This window comes from Pholis gunnellus, assembly GCF_910591455.1.
Source record: "Pholis gunnellus genome assembly, chromosome: 7".
Lineage (NCBI taxonomy): Eukaryota > Metazoa > Chordata > Actinopteri > Perciformes > Pholidae > Pholis > Pholis gunnellus.
Window position 1 is genome coordinate 10,774,061 of NC_136533.1, and position 16,770 is coordinate 10,790,830.

The window sequence follows — 16,770 nt, forward strand, 5'->3', positions numbered from 1 at the left end:
ATGAGGCTTTAAGGTTTTATTGAATGTGTGTCTTATCCAACTAAGCAGAAAGCCAAAGAGGTGTGCTTTAAAATCTCAAATTACATTTACCCAGTATTTTGTTTCAGGACTTCCCTGGTTATTTTTTCAGATATGGTTTCACCCTATTGTATTGTATTTAGAAATGTCCATTTGTTGTTCCAAAAGTCAGAACAAAATTTGGAAAGAAAACTTTGTTGCATTTTCTTCACCTAGGCTACTAGGCATGGAAACATTTACAGACTGATCTTAAGCTTCAAAACACCCTGAATGAGTTTAAAACTTTGGTGAAATCCACTGAGTGCAGGCTGTCAGTGTGCAAATGTTTTAATGTTACTCAAATCTGTGTGCTTTTATGTTAATTGTTGAAACTCTGCATTGCTGCTATTCTTGGCCAGGTCTCCCTTGAAAAATAGATATTTGATCTTAATGGGACACGACTGGTTAAATAAAAATAAAAAAATATAAATTTGACCGTTACCTTAACTGATACTGACTTTCTTTCTTTGTCTTTTGTTTGATACTGTTCAACATGAATATACTGGGAAATGCATCATTCAATTAAAAGCTTATATGTTTGCACTTAATTTAGGCAGATTAAAGGCTGAAAAGGTTAGTTGCATCTGTGAACTTCATGTCCCGCGAGCTCAAAGTTCTGCATACTGATACAGATGAAAATCCAGGATTTAAAAGCTATTGCTCTCTGTTCTGCATCACAGCCATCTGGCTTTTGGTCCCATTTTTCCAAGGTGGAAAAATTGATGGTATTCAGGCTGAGCTGCTCCTGCCTGCATTCAAAAAAGTGCGCAAGGGAGGAGGATGCAGTGTTTCACTTTTTAGCAAATAATCAGAAGAAGAATGAATATAAAAATACAACTTCAAATCTCCTTTTGGGGAATGTTATGGCTTCAGTTTGTTCTACAAGGTAAGTAGACAGAGGGTATTCTAACATGACTGTGTTGAGGACAAACTATTTTAGGTTGTTATATAATGATACTGCATGCACTGATCAATATGCACTAAACAACAGTCAGTGTAAACAGCCACTTACAGTTTCTCTGCATTCCCATTATGTTACAGTTAAACTTTAACAGTTAAAGTTATTTTCTTCTTTAGATGCGGCTGCAGGCGGACGTCCAACTTCTCCAAAAACTGTCTCATCTGTCTCTGATGCAAACCTGATGTTTGAGGTACTTTCTTTATTTTAGACTTAATAGATGTCCACATGAGGCTAAATCAAATATTGTGCCAAGTTTTACTTGCAGAGTTAGTGATGCATTTTCATTTTTTCTATCCCGTGTGCAGTTGCTGCTGAGCGGGGTGGAGATCGACCAGGACAACAACATCGTCCTGCTCGACGAGGAGATGGCATCGACGAGGCAGGGCCGGGCTTTTCTGTCTCAGATCAATGACAACTTTCCCAGAAGTCTGAGCTCCATGCTACACACGGTGACCGTACTGGAGGGTGAAAGGACGAGACGGCCACTGACTCAGGATCAGTTTGACAATCTTGTCCTGAGCACAGTGTACTCCGCCCACCAAGCCCGGCATCAGGAGAGAGAAGAGGAACAGGCGGCCTGGAGTGAAGTGCTCATCCAGCTGTTAAATGTCACGGTCTATGACCTACGTGGAAGCTATCTCTTCAGTTATGCATGATTCCCAAACTGCCGTTCTGTACGAGATAAAGATGCAATAAATCAATTGCCCTGAATCCTCCTGTAATGTGTATTCATAATAATGCATGTGGTTAAAGATTGGTGAAAAAAAGAAGCGAATAGTGTATGAAACACAATAATCTTTATTATAGTACAGTAGAAAAACACTTTACACATGAGCTTTTAGGATCCACAGTTCACTTCTTCCTCGTCTGTTTTTGTTTGGTATACTCCGTCTTGGTCTCCAGTTCTTCCAGAGAAGCCAGTTTCTTCTTGAGCTTTGCATCCACAGCAGGAACTCTCTTGTCCCTGCTGGAGCGCTGCCGACTCCTCTGCTGGCCTCTCAAGCTGTCCACCGAGGTCGAGGTCGAGGTTTCCTGCTGCGCTCTGAGCTGATCCGATGACTTGTCTTTATCCCACACCAGCGCCGTCACACCTGTGAGTAAACATTAAGCAGCTTAGGTGACACACCTCGACCTCTATTCAATGAACTGGTTTGATCAAATTACACAATCTATCAAAAATGTGCGCTTAGAAAAACTCACCCATTCCAGTTCCAATCACGTCGCCCATTGGATTGAATTTGTTGATCTGTAAATAAATAGATATGTGTGTTAATAACTAAAGTATTCAAAAAGGTGTTTCCGATGTTTTGAAGAACACGCTCACAGATTTGATTCCTGGAGCACTGGGATCCTGCAGCTGACACACGAGCTCGGCTGTGTTGGCATCAAAGACGTCGATGGTCCTCTGATCTCCGGGGAAAACCCGGTCATCAGGGTAGCGGCCCGCCACGATGAGGTCATAGAAAGGGTGCCATGTGGCCTACAGACAAATAATAACAGAGTTCACAAAAGGTATCCTAACACTAGATATTGATTCCCCCCGGTCCAGTATTACCTACAAATGTTATGATGTCCGTGTCTCGCTTTCATGCGGTCTGTGTACATGCGTCGATCATTCGTGCACCTACACTGTTTGCTAGCTTTGTTTTTTTTGGTTGACACGATCCCTCAGGATAAGTTACAGAAGGATACATACACATCTAGAGAATAAACAAACCTTGATGGGTGTGAGATGCTGGAACTGTCTGTGTGGATGTTGGATGATATGCTGAGGCTTCGACCAATCAGGAGACGAGTAGACCCGGATCTGGTCGTACTGATCCGTGGTGAGCAGCTTGGAGCAGTCCAACGGGTTGAAATGGGCTGCGAGGAGACGACAGCACCAGCTTTACAAAACAATCTAGATTTTCTTTTTTACAACCTGCCCATTACAACTGTAGTGCTTCACACACGAATGTTGCAGAATATTCTAAAAAACAAATGTATATAAAGACGGCAAGAAAGAGTTGCTTGCCCGAGTGCGTTACCTGAGTTGACAGCTTTCTCGTGGGGCATCTCATGGAGGAAGCTCTTCTTGTCTTTGAGGTTCCTCAGGTCCCAAAGTTTCACGGTGTGGTCGACTGAGGCCGTTGCCAACAACCAATCACAGCAGGAGTTGAACTCTGCATGAGTCACTTTGGCTTTGTGCAACTTGTCACTGAAAATCTACAACATCAAACCAGAACAAAAAGGCATTAATAATAAAAATACACACTTTTTAAATTCCTTAACAGTGTCTATTCGCACTCAGGTGAGAAGAGTCACATGGAAGCTATTCTGCTATTCAAATCCAGCCAAGTTCAATATGCTACTTAATTTAGCGATAGTTAGCAAACCGAAAGGCTTTCTGACGGATTGAGTAGCAGTAATAGCAGTAGTGGTATAAAGAGCGACAAAGTATGTTGAAGGAGTACATTGCGGTGAATGAATGGGACAAATTTGGGACTGCCACTCAGGAGACTCGGCTTTGAGTCCCGTGAGAAGTCTATTTTCACATTTTAGGATTGGACAACAAAACTACCTGGTTAGATTTAGTAAGAAACACTTTATTGGGGAATGGACACAAACCTTTTGGCCATCCAAGCCCAGGAGTATAAGCTGTCCCACATTGTCTCCTATCACAAGCATCTGCCGACTCACAGACACATCCACGCAGCAGTACCAGTAACTGTGAGAAACAGAGAACAACGCGAGTTCACTGGATGACACAGATGGAAAAGTAAACAGGGATGAAGCTAAAGATCCCATAGCGCAACACTACATGTATGATGTATTTCTTTATTTGGTGATTCTAAATGTTTACCCTCCTATGGCTAAAAGCACACCCACAAAAACACAACCTAACTAAGAGATGCAGTGTTACAACTGTTTTAAGAGTTGTAACTCTGCGTTTCTTAGGTTTTTCTTATTCCATGAGAAGTTGAAATGTTGGAGATGCAAACATTACACTTTAGCACAACAACATTAAGGTCACAGCATCCCTTTGAGCCGAGCATCAGTCTTCTATCGCAGTTTTCTCACCAAACATTGTGGTGATCGTGGCCACAGTCTTGAGTTCTGGACAGAACGGTGGGCGTGTGGCCCTCAAAGCTCTGCATGGTCAACGTGCCCTCACCAGAAGCCACATAGACTCGGGAAAGGTCGGTCGGGCAAAACTTCATCCCTCCGATAAAGTCTCCTGCTCCGCTCTGTGCACAGGAACACAAAGGCAGGCCTATCACAGGGCAGCTATCCGCACCACATACATGTTTAGCATTAAACCAATGAGGGCCACCTGGTGAGAAGACTGATGCTCAGGCCCTATAACTCGCTTTGATTGTAGCTCAGAGAAAACAGACCATGTCTTACTTCAGTATGTCTGTGTTGGCAAACACTGTTAAAGTTGTCCCATTGAAATCACGAAGTGCTGTCAGACCCCGCATAGACGAGGTGAACAGCTGATTGTGATTTAACTTGTTAAACTTCATGTCTGTAACTGAGTCTCCGACCCCCGTCTAGGCAGAAGAACCGATAAAAAGGGGTGTTGTCAAGTACATCTAATTTGCACAGTTTGGAAATGAATCACAGCTTCAGGATGTCCTCAAAGTGTTGCATAGTTTAAAATGAATGACTCGTACTGTTGGTCACTCAAGTCTGCGGTGCAGGAAACTCACCCCTTGAAGAAAGACTTTTTTTGTGGGCACCTCAAAATCCCACAGATATATGTCGCCGCCCTTGGAGCCCATAGCCAGAGTGGTGGGCTGAGTGGGGTGCCACTCCAGACAGGTGATTCTCCGGTTGAAGGGGCTGGTGGCACCGTGGAAATGATAGGACGACAGCGAGCGGACGAAAGGTTCCTGCAAACACTGGAAGAGGAGACAACAGAGCTGAATGAGAAACTGCATCCTGGCGAGTTAATCTGGTAATGATTATGTTTCTACTTCACAGAAAATGCATGCACACATGTCAACAGATTGATATGCATTTGGAGAACCTGTCTCATCTGTGAGTGAAGACTTTGTCCCAGAGTGCTCTTGTAAATGTAGTGCAGGATGCTCCCATACCCTCCTCTCTTCTGAACTCTTGCGGACTTAACCGGAGGACCTGCAAGACCAGTAAACTGTCGTGACCAGAACTTTTCACTTGCAATGTACTGAAGCTGTCAGTTCTGCACACCTTGTTTGGATGTTTCTCCATCTTTTCTGTCTCGTAGTTTTTTGGAGGGTGTCTGGTCAGAACTTTCCCCAGTTCTTTTCTTAAGTTGAGCCTTTGATTCAGGTGCATCTGCGGACTTCGTCTGTCTTGTTTTCATTTTTTCCCCCCTTAAAAAAAAGAAGATTCTTATTGCACAACACGGAGGATTTGACTCGACACTTCAACACCCCAGTCTCAATGGGGTTAAAACAGACTGCCTACCTGTGGTGTTCGGTGTTTAATGGCACAGTGTAAGAGCAGGAGCTCCGAGTGTTTGCATAACGCAGCAGTGCACATGAGCTGCACGACGGTGTTTTATAACGTGTGTGTGGTTACAGCTGGTGGACGGGAGGTGTTTGTTCTTTGCATTTATTGGCTGATTGACATAACTAGTATAAGATGCATACCGCCACCTACCGTACGGGAGTATGTAGAGAGGGGATCTAGTTTAACATCGTCTAGAAATAAAATACAATAATTTTAGAAACCAAAGCAAAAAATATAATGTAATACTAATGTTAATTAAGACACTTATTACCTAACCTGCTGTTTATTTTCGTCTGCGTGGTTTCTACGCGCTAGTGTCGGTTTATCTGATGACATGTAACATATTTCACATGTCGGTTGTTCCCACATAAGGCTCGTGAGGTGAAGGCGGAAACACGTGGTCGGTTGTTGTGAAATCTGATTGGCTACTGTCGGCTCGTTTTGAAAAAAAAGTGCTCTGATTAGAGGCGGAGGGAATTTTCAAAATTTGTCGGAACAAGAAGGAGAAAAAATAAACTCAAGAAGAAGCAGCAGCGAGTAACAATGATCAGACAAGCGTAAGTAGATTTACATGTATTTAAAATAACTGCGTTTAAAGTACAAGACCTTCAAGTATGATGCTGAGGATAAATATTCGTGAAACAGTTTAAGTTACGTGTTGTCGACTGAATCCAAACTACCTAACTGTTACCTAGCTAGCTGTTAGCTAACCGTTACGTTAGCTGGAGGCTAATACGCCGTCTAGCCCGGGGCTTTGTTCACGCAAACGGTGTGCTGTGCTAATGCAATGTGATTATTTTTCAGGAAGGGTAGAACCCCCCGCAGGCCTCCTAAGAAGCCGTCCAATACCCAGAAAGACCCGGTTGGGGTGAGTGTCACTTAACGTGTGTTTTAAGAGTAGCATTCGGTGCGTTTGGGATGTGATGTGTGAACGTTTGGCAAATGTTTGGCTCGTCACCAATGATTAGTTAAGCTAATACTTTCCCCACCATGCACTCAAGAGTAGTGAACAATTAAACACGTCCACCTCCTATAACGTGACTTTACTTGTGCTCAGGTGTACTGTCGTGTACGACCTCTGGGTGCGGAGGACAAGGAGTGCTGCATCGAGGTGATCAGCAGCAGCACCATCCAGCTGCACGCTCCCGAAGGCTTTAAAACCAACCGCAATGGAGAGTACAAAGAGGTAATGTATCTCTAGTGAACCACGAGTAGTGTTAAGGGTACTAACAGGTATTTGTCATCCCTTTACACAATGATCATGTGACTGTTTAATTTAAAAGAATACAGCGGATGGTAATCTGCATTTCTCTTTTTGTAAACAAATCTCATAGAAAGACCAAAACCAGAAACTCATGGTTCATATTCACAAGTTGTCTGATCAATCTTAACCACTGTTGTTTTTAAACGCATCAATGTATTACACCTAAAATATTCAAAATAATCTTTTTCACTCCTCAGACACAGTATTCCTTTAAAAAAGTCTTTGGAGTGTCCATATCTCAGATGGAGCTGTTTGAGCATGTGGCCAAACCTCTCGTCAACGACCTCATCCATGGAAAAAATGGTAAGGCCACTGGCCAGCTCCAGGAAGAAGCCACATTTATTTTTCAAATAACAGTTTACCTAAAGCAATTGTCCTGTTTTTTCATACTAAATATCAGTAATTCTGGTGCATTTTCTTCCACTAAATCTCCTTTGTTGTTGCAGGTCTGCTCTTCACGTACGGGGTCACAGGAAGTGGGAAGACGTTCACCATGACTGGCTCTCCAGGCCAGGGTGGACTTCTACCTCGCTCACTGGACATGCTCTTCAACAGCATAGGACCATACCAGGCCAAAAGATATGTAAGAGAGTCAACATTAAGAAACCGTGTCTCTTGTACCCACACTATTAAATACATTGTGAAATTGGTACATTTATTTATTTATATAATTTCTCCCGTCTCTTTTTTATTTTGTTCAGGTTTTGAAGACTGATGACAAAAATGGCATAGAGGTCCAGAATGAAGTCGATGCTTTGCTGGAGCGCCAAAAGCGTGAAAACATGTCTTTTCCAAAACCCTCCTCTTCCAGGTGAGTCTGAGTCCTGTTAAACACCGGCGTTCTGCTACAGTGTAACTGATGTATAACATGCAAGTCACTGCTCTGATTTCAGACAAAAGCTGGATCCTGAAATCGCTGACATGATTAAGTCAGAGGAGGCTTATAAAACTGAAGGCGTGGACGAGGACAGCAGCTACAGCGTCTTCGTCTCCTACATAGAAATCTACAATAACTACATCTACGACCTCCTGGAGGAGAATCAGGAGGATGCAATCAAACCAAAGTGAGTCCAGGAAGTTTAAAGTACAAGGAACATAATTCAGATATGAACAATCATTTAAAAACGGATTAATCACATCATGTTTTAACTTTTCAGAGATATTCAAATGTTATATTTCAAGTGTAGTGGTCTGTACAGGATTTTTTTTTTTAGCTGGAAGACAATTATCGTCTTTTCTTTTTGCTAGGTGGAATGGTGGAGGCACACCTGTACGCCAGAACACTGAGTTCATGTATGTGACCAGTGAATACTCGTACATCATCAGACTAGTGGCATAATTAAGATGAACTCTCCCTGTTACACAAAAATCTACAGTCTAGCTTGTAAATAGAACCTCATCAACACTGGAGACATTTTCAAACGTGATATGGAAACTTCTTGTACTATAAACCAGATCTAATTGTCAGGACAACTAAGAAGTAAGGCTGCGTTTCAGCTGTTTTTTCTTTGTTTTGTATGATAGTAAACTGAACATTTTAAAGTTTTGGACTGGAGAGAACAGGCTGCTTCAAGATGTCAATGTGGACTTTTTTTTTCATTTTATACATCCAATGACTAAACCACAAAATAATGGAATCAATAATGAAAATCATCAATTGCAGCCCTGAAACCAAGTTCTAAAATGTTAAAACACATGCAGCTGTACAAGGACTTTGCCTGATCAAATATTGGCAACGTTGCAAAATTCCAATTTTAATCAAATGCCAGATTTTGGCAAGCGGTGCCACAGACAAATGAGGGTCAGTGGCCATCGGTATGGAGGTTTGTAACTCAGCCCCGCCCAAAAGTTGATTACAGGCAGCTCCAGGTGACGTCTCCAGTATTGAGAGTTGATTTAGTCCTAAAAACCATTGCATCACCCCCCCCAGCTGCTTGTAGTCTGTTTCAAAGCTCCTGAATGTAAACCTGCTGTCTGTTGCTTTGAATGGCGCTTCATGATTGTCCGATTTATTTATTTCGTGGCTGCAATCAAGCAACATTAACCCCCCTCCCCCCTCTCCAAATGTTTGATACTCCACATCTGTTGCATGAAAAATGAAATGACCATGTTGTCAGTGAGTAACACTTTTATGCTCTCAACGTAGACCTCCTCAATCCAAACTCCTCAGAGAGGACCAGAATCACAACATGTATGTGTCCGGTTGTATGGAAGTCGAAGTGAAGTCTGCTGAGGAGGCGTTTCAAGTGTTCTGGAGAGGTAAGCGGTTATAAGATCTGCGTTTAGAAGTCAAGAGTCTATTTTAAATAAAATAAAAGAGTATGGGGGAAAAGATTGCATTGATGATAGATGTGACTGACCTGGCATTGCTGGCCTCCGGGTCGGCTCTGGCCAGGATATGACCTCAGTTAATCTTCTCTCTGAGCTGGTCACGTGAGAACAAATAGTTTAAGAGCAGTTAAAATTCCATGTGAAGACGCTACCTGTGAATAAACGTGTTTTAACATGTTATGATGTTCCAGGTCAGAAGAAGAGGAAGGTTGCGAACACTCGCCTGAACAGAGAGTCCAGTCGCTCCCACAGTGTGCTCATCGTTAAACTGGCTCAGGCGCCTCTCGACGCAGATGGCGACACCATTCTCCAGGTCAGTTGAACTGAAACCAAAATGTCTGCTCCCAGATTCCTGTTTTGGATGAATTATGAGCACCGTTTTGAGTATTTTCCGATTGTGTTTGTCAGGATAAGAACCAGGTGACTGTTAGTCAGCTGTGCCTGGTGGACTTGGCAGGAAGTGAGCGCACCGGTAGGACGGGGGCAGAAGGCACACGTATACGAGAAGCAGGTCTGTTAACGAAAACATCAAAATGAAGTTTTCTTTGTAGCTGAGGTTGCGTGAGATTAAATGACGTTCTTCCCTCGCAGGTAACATTAATCAGTCTCTGCTGAATCTGCGAACGTGCATTGAGATACTTCGAGAGAACCAGATGTGTGGCACAAACCGGGTATGAGTCGCCAGAACGGACATGAATTCATTCCATTTACTGCTGAACAATGTAGGTGATGCCAGTTTTCTCTCACAGATGGTCCCCTACAGAGACTCTAAAGTAACCCATCTGTTCAAGAACTACTTTGACGGAGAGGGAAAAGTCAAAATGGTCGTCTGTGTCAATCCCGAAGCCGACGACTACGAGGAAACCTTGGTAAGTGCTGCACCTTCACTTTGTCCCTCTTGTTGTTTGAATGAACACAGTGAGTTGTTTTCCGTCTGACTCACAAACCACGCGCTCCGTTTGTCCAGCTGGTGATGCGGTTTGCAGAGATGACCCAGGAGGTGGAAGTGGCTCGGCCGGTGGACCGGCCCATCTGTGGCTTCACCCCGGGTCGGCGCCATAGAAACCAGGCCTTCAAAGAGGAACTGTCTCGCAAGCTGGACGAGCGCGGTGGTCCGATAGACAGAGGTATGCTACGCACTGCACAAGCTAAACCTGCACAATAACTGTATGTAGTTAATGATGAATCTTTCGTAGACTGTCAAACAAATGTAAGACGAGCCTGATTCATAGGAGAAATATTCTTTATAAAACATTAAATGTATTTATTTTGTAATTATGCCATCTCAAAGGGGATCTGCATGAAGCAGTAGATTCAGGATCTTTGTCTGTTTTTTTTGCTATGTATCTTCTGGTTATATTAATATATAATGGCATTAGTCCTCAAATTCAAGAAAGCCCTAATTTACTGAAGAACAGTATCTTCGTATTTGGAATAGAAAAGAGGAGTTGTGTTAATCCTCCTTTTTTTTCTTTTAGACGTGCACCGTGTCATAAACCACCTGGTGCACAGCCTCCCTCCTCTACCGTCCTGTGAGCTGACCGACCCCCACGATGACATCACCCTGCCCAGGCTGATCGAAGCTCTGCAGAACAGACACCGGATCAGGCAGCTGATGATCGACGAATACAACAACGCAGGTGCCTGCCGACATCCTAGCGCGACCCTCACCTCTCAGCTTTGCTTGTTCGGGTTACTTGAAGCGTTTTCCTAACTCTGCTCTCATGTTCTCTCAGCCAACAGGATGAAGTCCATGCTTCAGGAAGTGGACAGCATCCGAATTTCCAAAGACGATTTGATTCATGAACAAAATGGCAAACTGGTGGACAAGGACAAAATCATCCAGAACAACAAGGCGGAGATCGAACGCTTGGAGAAGAAAACCAGAATGCAGGATCACAAGGTGACAGACGAAAACATGCAGACCTCCCAGAGATTGCTGGTTTGTTTAGCAGATGTGTTGCTCAGTTTCTTAAACGTCTGTTCCAGATTGACATCCTGCAGAAAACGACTAAAATTTACGAGGACGACAAGCGCTCTATGAAGTATGAACTGGAGACCAGAGACCAGAGGCTGCAGAGGGAGCAGACGGACAAGAGGCGCATGGAGCAGCGCATGCACGGCGTGGTCACAGACACCCAGTACAAGTGGGAGAAAGAATGTGTGAGTTGCTCCTCTAATAACACACAGACTGATCAATTAGGCAGCCGTGTGTGCGCTATAGTCTGTCACAGTAGCACGTCGTAGATTCCTTTGTATACGGTCTGTGGTGTTGAACTTTAACATCACACCTCTTGCTGTACAGGACCGACGTGTTAATGCGATGCAGCTGGAGATGCAAAACAAGCTTTGGGTGAAAGACGAGAAGCTGAAGCAGCTCAAGGCCATCGTGACGGAGAGCAAGACTCCAGGTCGCCCCGATCCTCCACCTCGTCAGACGCAGCCTCAGCGGCCTTCCAGAGAGGACCGCCTCCCTGCCAAGAGATCCGCCTCGCCCTCACCCGTCCCTGTATGTCACGTCCACGATGCACATCTAGAGCTCCCGCCTAGCTCCTGATTGATTTATCTCTTTTCCTCACCGGACTAACATTACTAATCCCATTGTGATGGCAGTAGATGCAGCAACATAAACACCTGTGCGTTATAAAGTACAGTATAAGTAAAGTACAGTGCATTAGTCCTGCAGCAGGTAACTCATTTGACAGTTTTGATTCAGTTATCTGGTAATTGTTCAAGTTGTCTGCGATGTTGAGTTGCATTGTAACCGGCACTGCAACTAACAATCATTTTCATTATTAATCTATGGATCATTTTTCAATTACTCAAATGTTTAGTCTCAGAAGATAGTGAAACATGTCCTTCAAATTTCTAGTCCCAAATATTCAATTTACAATGATATTAAACATAGAAAATGGCAACAACTATTATTTATAAGGCAAAAATGTCAATTAATGAAGTGATGGTTTCAGCTCTACATTGGAATATATTCAGGGACGTTATTATTTTGTAACTACATTTACATACAGTAGACATGCAACTGACTTTTTTTTTTTTTGTGGATTAATCTGCCGGTTATTTCTCATTTGGTCTGTGCAATCAAACCATCAAAAAAATCACAATATTCTTCAGCCCAAACTTTAGTTCAAACAGTCCAAAACCTCAAAGTACTCTATTAAATATAATGTATGACAAAATAAAGCAACATATTTTACCATTCCTCAAGCTGGAACCATCATGGTTAACATTTCTGCTCCTCTTACAATAACTCAAATGATTAATTTATTGTTGCAGCTTTAAAAAGGACAACAAACATGTAACCTGAGCCTCACAAAGGTGTCTACTGCTGCTGCTCCATTCCACCAGTAGCATTTAATTCCTATGTGATCTCTTTGTACTAACTATCTAACCGTGCATGCATGTAACTGCAGTCTGTCCACTCTGCTTCCCAGTGCCCTGTTGCTTCTCCCCGTGTCAGGCCAGGGCCAGTCAGTGTCACTAGAGTTGAGGAGGTTGAGATGAACCAAAGGCCCGCCCGCCCCGCCCCCGGCACAAGTAGCTCTTTGTCTGTGTCGAACTGCGTGTCTGCATGGGAGCAGCAGGGAGACCAGGACAGCAGCCAGGGCTACCAGTCCCCTAGCACGCCCCCGAGAACCCGGTCCTCCGCCTGCAGCAGGAGGAGGAGGAGAAGAGCTCTGTTTCGGGTTCGAGAGGAGGAAGAGGCCAACTCCCCTTCATTTGATCTAGACCTAACTGAGAGGAGCTACAGGGTCAGTGAGTTCGCTACAGGAAGCAGCTTGAGGTTTTCTAGTGTCTCTGATCAGACTGTAGGTGTCGTCCTCCTCAGGCAGAATATTTGACGGTTCACCCCAAATCTGAGTTCCTACAACTGAAGTCATCTCCAGCCATTTACCAGTCTCATGATGGGTATCTTTGTCAGAGTGTGTATGTATGTTCTTATTTCTTCTTTTTCAACTGCCTCCACGCTCTGCAGACGGTGACGCCGGTGCGGCCGCTGCACCGTCGCTCTCGCTCCGCTGGCGGCGAGAAGTGGGTTGACCACAAGCCTTTGTCCAGCTTGGACTTGGGTACGGTTCTGCAGCCCGTCATCCCCAATGCCATCCAGGTGTCTACACCGAGTGAGAAGGCCCTGTCCAAGTGTGACCGATACGTGTTGACACACCAGGAGGTTGCCTCTGATGGCGAGATACAGACCAAACTCATTAAGGTAAGTACGCCGCAAATTTAGAACAATGAAGTGAAACCAAGTCGCAATTAATTCTAATTATCAGTCTGTTAGCATGTTCATGTTGCTGGTTTTTCTTTTTTGGTTAGAAAAAAAATCTTTGGAGCAGTTAGTTTTTTTCACGTGTATGTTTCACATTCGTCAAAATAATGTCCATTTGACTTTATTTCTGTAAACAGAGGAAGATTACATCCCCACTCTTTATCTGACCAGCAAAGTCTAAAACGTGTTCAGGGCAGAGTGTCTTACAGTGGATACGCTTTGAAAAAGAAATCTCAGCTTGTACCATAATCTCAGGGAGTTTTATTTGTCCATAAAACACTCATTGGGTACTTTTTTTTTTTTAACATTGGTTATAAATTAGTGAGAACATGTCACTTCTCTTTTCAAAAATCTGTTTTCTTTTTCCAACCGAGAGGCCTCGTACGAGGTAAATGTTCTCTAAATAGCAGGTCATGTTCTTTGACATAAATCAGGAACTACTTGTCGTCCCACACGCCGAGGCCCATGCGGCTCAAAGCTGCTTTCATTTTGGTTGACGGGCACATTTCAGGCCTGATATTAAGCCACGGGGAACCGATACTGATGCTTTGGTTAATTCATTTGAAATAGAGCACCAGATCGATTATAACTGGTGTCGGGTGCCTTTAGGATAGCGGGATATCGAGATGTTATGTCTTTTCTGTGCCAGTTTTAGAATGCTACATATTGAATGTTGGGGATAAAACGGTGGTGATCAACAATGTATAACTGTTTTAAAATATGAAAACCACTTGTTGACTCACTTCGTTTCATACAAAGCGTGAATAAACTAATTGAAATAGTCCATTACGTCATACTGCTTCTTCACTTTACAGGGTGAGGTGATGAAAACGAGGGGAGGAGGACAGGCCGTCCAGTTCACCGACATCGAGACACTGAAACAGGAGCTCACCACAGTCCCAAGGTAGCAGCCGGTCCACAGCGGCACATCAGTCGGGTGTTTATGACTATGGTTAAACATTTTCTCTCTGTCACTTTACATTTGTGTCTGAAGGCGTAAAAGAAAATCATCAGAAGGTGCGTCTGCCAATGGAGATGGAACAGATGGTGCTTGGACTGATGTGGAGACGAGGGTATGATGATTATATTGATTAGTCTCCAATAAACTACCACTGGTTTAGAAAGCAGACGGATCCTGTAATGAACCCAACGCTACATGTGTATAGAGGCAAGCTGGCCAACAGATCTGAACACGTCTCTTGTTCTTTTAAAAAATATTATGTTCAGAATACAGTTTGGCATAATTAACATACTTTAGGGATATATTAAATGACAGTAAAGTCAAATCCATGCAGCTCTGACACAGAACTGAACATGAATTTATTGCAGCACTCCTGTGTTGGGTTACAGTGGAGACATAATCCCCCACAGGTCACCTCTTCACTTCTTAACACTGCACCCCCACTGCAGGCAGAGACAGACGTTTGATGAAGAAGCAACACAAAGAGGCTCTGTGTTGCTTTCAGACTAACGTAAACACGACGCTTCGGAGTACATTTGGGTCCTAATGTGTCTTTTGTTGGCAGTGTTCTGTTGCTCTGGAGATGAGGGCTGGATCAAACATGGGTCCTGGCTTTGAGCATCACGGGATCACCAAGTAAGCGCGCCATAGATCAGACCTGAAAATAACATTTGCTTTGCAATACACCGTACAGTATTTGACTGATTTCTTCTTCTTCTTTTAAAAGGCGCAGAAAACCCTGAAAGCAGCCGACCGCTGCTCCAGTGATCCCTCACCTCTCACCTGGCTGTTGTGCAATAGTCTGAACTTTTTATATTTAGCTCTAGTGATATTTAAACATTTTCCACGCTTTTATATATTCAGAAGTGTATATACATGGGTCACCAAAGCTTGTTCTGTAAAAAATATTGTATATGTTGTATTTGAACCAATAGATAGTCTTCTGTGATTCAGTCAAGGATGCTGGTAACTGTACTGCGGCGCTGCTGAAGGAGTCTGCTTGCACATTTGTGCGTAACATAAGTCATAAGTTCTTGTGAAGCTGCCACAATATTGATTTCCTTCTGCTCCATACGGTTTGGTTCTTGGTGGGTGAATTATATTGAGCTTACAGTAGTTTGAATAGTCCAGTTATTTCTTGATTCACTCCTTCCTTCACTGTACACTCAGGAATAAAATTCCTCTGAAGCAACAGTTTGTCGTGTATACACAGTAAAAACAATGCAAATGTGACGGTTTGGTGCATAATGTTCCAGGCAATTTAGTGCCAGGGTCATTTCCGGACACTAGATGGCGATACAGGACAGCAGTAAATCATGCTGCAGTGATACTGGAGGCACATGATGCCCGACTCATGCATCGCACTAGTCTGTAAGCATGTCAACGGTTTGACAAGAAACGCTGACTTAATGAATGTCACCGAGGAGAAGCACAGAGTCTAAGTGTCTGTGAAAAATAATAGCAGCTTTGCAGTTCCACGGGTCAATTCTGTGCTGCTTTAAAACAGATTAGCAGTCAGCAGAACTGTTGATGGGCAAATAAGCAGCGACTGCCCGCTTATTTTAAAACCATGCTTGAAAAGAGATTTAACGTCCCATTAGAGCGCTGGGCGGTACTCTGCCAGCAGTGTGGCAATATTCTCTGTCATATAAACAAAGTCTACTTTCCATTACTTTGCAGAAATTGCTGTCTTGTGCTCATGCTTGATTAGCTATGAAATATGTTCAACAAGACACCTTGTATAGAAATCCACATTAAATGAGTCTGGTTGGCTGCCTTTAGGTAAAGTCAGCTGACTTTAGTCTGCAAACGAAGGGACAAGGGCCGGTATTAAAATCCTCTTAAGTTAAAGTAGCAGTACCACACTATAAAACTACTATGCAAGTAAAAGTATTCATTAGGTTAAGAACTAGCCTGTGTTCAATTAGGTTAGTAGCATATTTTATTTTTTACTGCTTTTTATGTGGGGGATAATTTAATCAATGAATCACACTCCATATACCGATCATATGTTATGTAAAGTTGTGACAAGTTAGTCTGTCAAATAAATGTAGCGGAGTAAAACGTACAATATTTCCCTCTGAGATATGCCTAGAATGGAAGTACTCTAGTGTAGTACAAGTACCTCAATGTTTTTTATTACAGCATTGGAGTAAATGTACTTCATTACTTTCCACCACTTTGTATTTTTGCTGTTTTGGGCTATAATAAAAAAGCAGAGTTACCTAATTTATTGCCTGAAAAACAATCTACAACAAACTACTCTAAGAAGACAGAAGTGTGAGAAAACCCTGAACTTCAAAACTCCCACGTGTTAAAATGTCAGCGTCCAGTTTCACCATCTCTTAACAACTGAGCATCACCAGTGTAATGGCCGGCTGAAGCTGGCGGTACAGTCATCCAGGCTTTGAGTAGACAGTTGAAATCTCATC

General features: G+C 43.1%; 2 protein-coding genes and 1 long non-coding RNA gene across 5 annotated transcripts; 2 read left to right on the forward strand and 1 right to left on the reverse strand.

Moving 5' to 3' along the window:
- The first annotated feature begins 822 nt into the window (after positions 1-822).
- LOC306698293 lies at positions 823-1,388 on the forward strand. Its single transcript, XR_013767139.1, has 3 exons — positions 823-943; positions 1,135-1,208; positions 1,324-1,388. It is a non-coding gene; the product is annotated as an uncharacterized lncRNA (long non-coding RNA).
- A 408-nt stretch (positions 1,389-1,796) lies between these two features.
- Positions 1,797-5,562, reverse strand: ddb2 (damage-specific DNA binding protein 2). Of its 2 annotated transcripts, none has more exons than XM_079163278.1 (11): positions 5,453-5,562; positions 5,213-5,358; positions 5,031-5,140; positions 4,711-4,902; positions 4,079-4,245; positions 3,626-3,725; positions 3,046-3,223; positions 2,736-2,881; positions 2,343-2,498; positions 2,219-2,264; positions 1,797-2,109 (listed from the first exon to the last, which is right to left on the reverse strand). In XM_079163278.1, exons 2-11 carry the CDS (start codon positions 5,346-5,348, stop codon positions 1,871-1,873), a joined length of 1,470 nt encoding a protein of 489 aa, XP_079019404.1. In that variant the 5' UTR covers positions 5,349-5,358; positions 5,453-5,562; the 3' UTR covers positions 1,797-1,870. The 2 variants fall into 2 exon arrangements, with proteins under 2 accessions (XP_079019404.1, XP_079019405.1); XM_079163279.1 differs by lacking the exon at positions 4,079-4,245 and adding an exon at positions 4,406-4,551.
- A 427-nt stretch (positions 5,563-5,989) lies between these two features.
- On the forward strand, positions 5,990-15,524 carry kif23 (kinesin family member 23). Of its 2 annotated transcripts, XM_079162461.1 has the most exons (23): positions 5,990-6,054; positions 6,302-6,365; positions 6,555-6,683; positions 6,959-7,064; positions 7,208-7,344; positions 7,463-7,572; positions 7,655-7,825; positions 8,010-8,054; positions 8,908-9,020; positions 9,284-9,405; positions 9,501-9,603; positions 9,684-9,763; positions 9,842-9,961; positions 10,060-10,219; positions 10,571-10,732; positions 10,829-10,995; positions 11,082-11,255; positions 11,398-11,601; positions 13,084-13,317; positions 14,193-14,281; positions 14,372-14,450; positions 14,904-14,974; positions 15,066-15,524. In XM_079162461.1, exons 1-23 carry the CDS (start codon positions 6,041-6,043, stop codon positions 15,079-15,081), a joined length of 2,670 nt encoding a protein of 889 aa, XP_079018587.1. In that variant the 5' UTR covers positions 5,990-6,040; the 3' UTR covers positions 15,082-15,524. The 2 variants fall into 2 exon arrangements, with proteins under 2 accessions (XP_079018587.1, XP_079018588.1); XM_079162462.1 differs by lacking the exon at positions 8,010-8,054.
- The last annotated feature ends 1,246 nt before the right edge of the window (positions 15,525-16,770 follow it).

What these genes read in the sequence shown, in the direction of transcription:
- ddb2 (XM_079163278.1), bottom strand. Translation starts at nt 5,348, where the DNA reads ATGAAAACAAGACAGACGAAGTCCGCAGATGCACCTGAATCAAAGGCT. An exon ending in CACGATCACCACAATGTTTG is followed by an intron (nt 3,726 to 4,078) that starts GTGAGAAAACTG and finishes TGTTTCTCACAG; the next exon opens with TTACTGGTACTGCTGCGTGG. An exon ending in CGAGAAAGCTGTCAACTCAG is followed by an intron (nt 2,882 to 3,045) that starts GTAACGCACTCG and finishes GTCTCCTCGCAG; the next exon opens with CCCATTTCAACCCGTTGGAC.
- kif23 (XM_079162461.1), top strand. An exon ending in CGCCAGAACACTGAGTTCAT is followed by an intron (nt 8,055 to 8,907) that starts GTATGTGACCAG and finishes CTCTCAACGTAG; the next exon opens with ACCTCCTCAATCCAAACTCC. An exon ending in CGGTGGTCCGATAGACAGAG is followed by an intron (nt 10,220 to 10,570) that starts GTATGCTACGCA and finishes TTTTTCTTTTAG; the next exon opens with ACGTGCACCGTGTCATAAAC.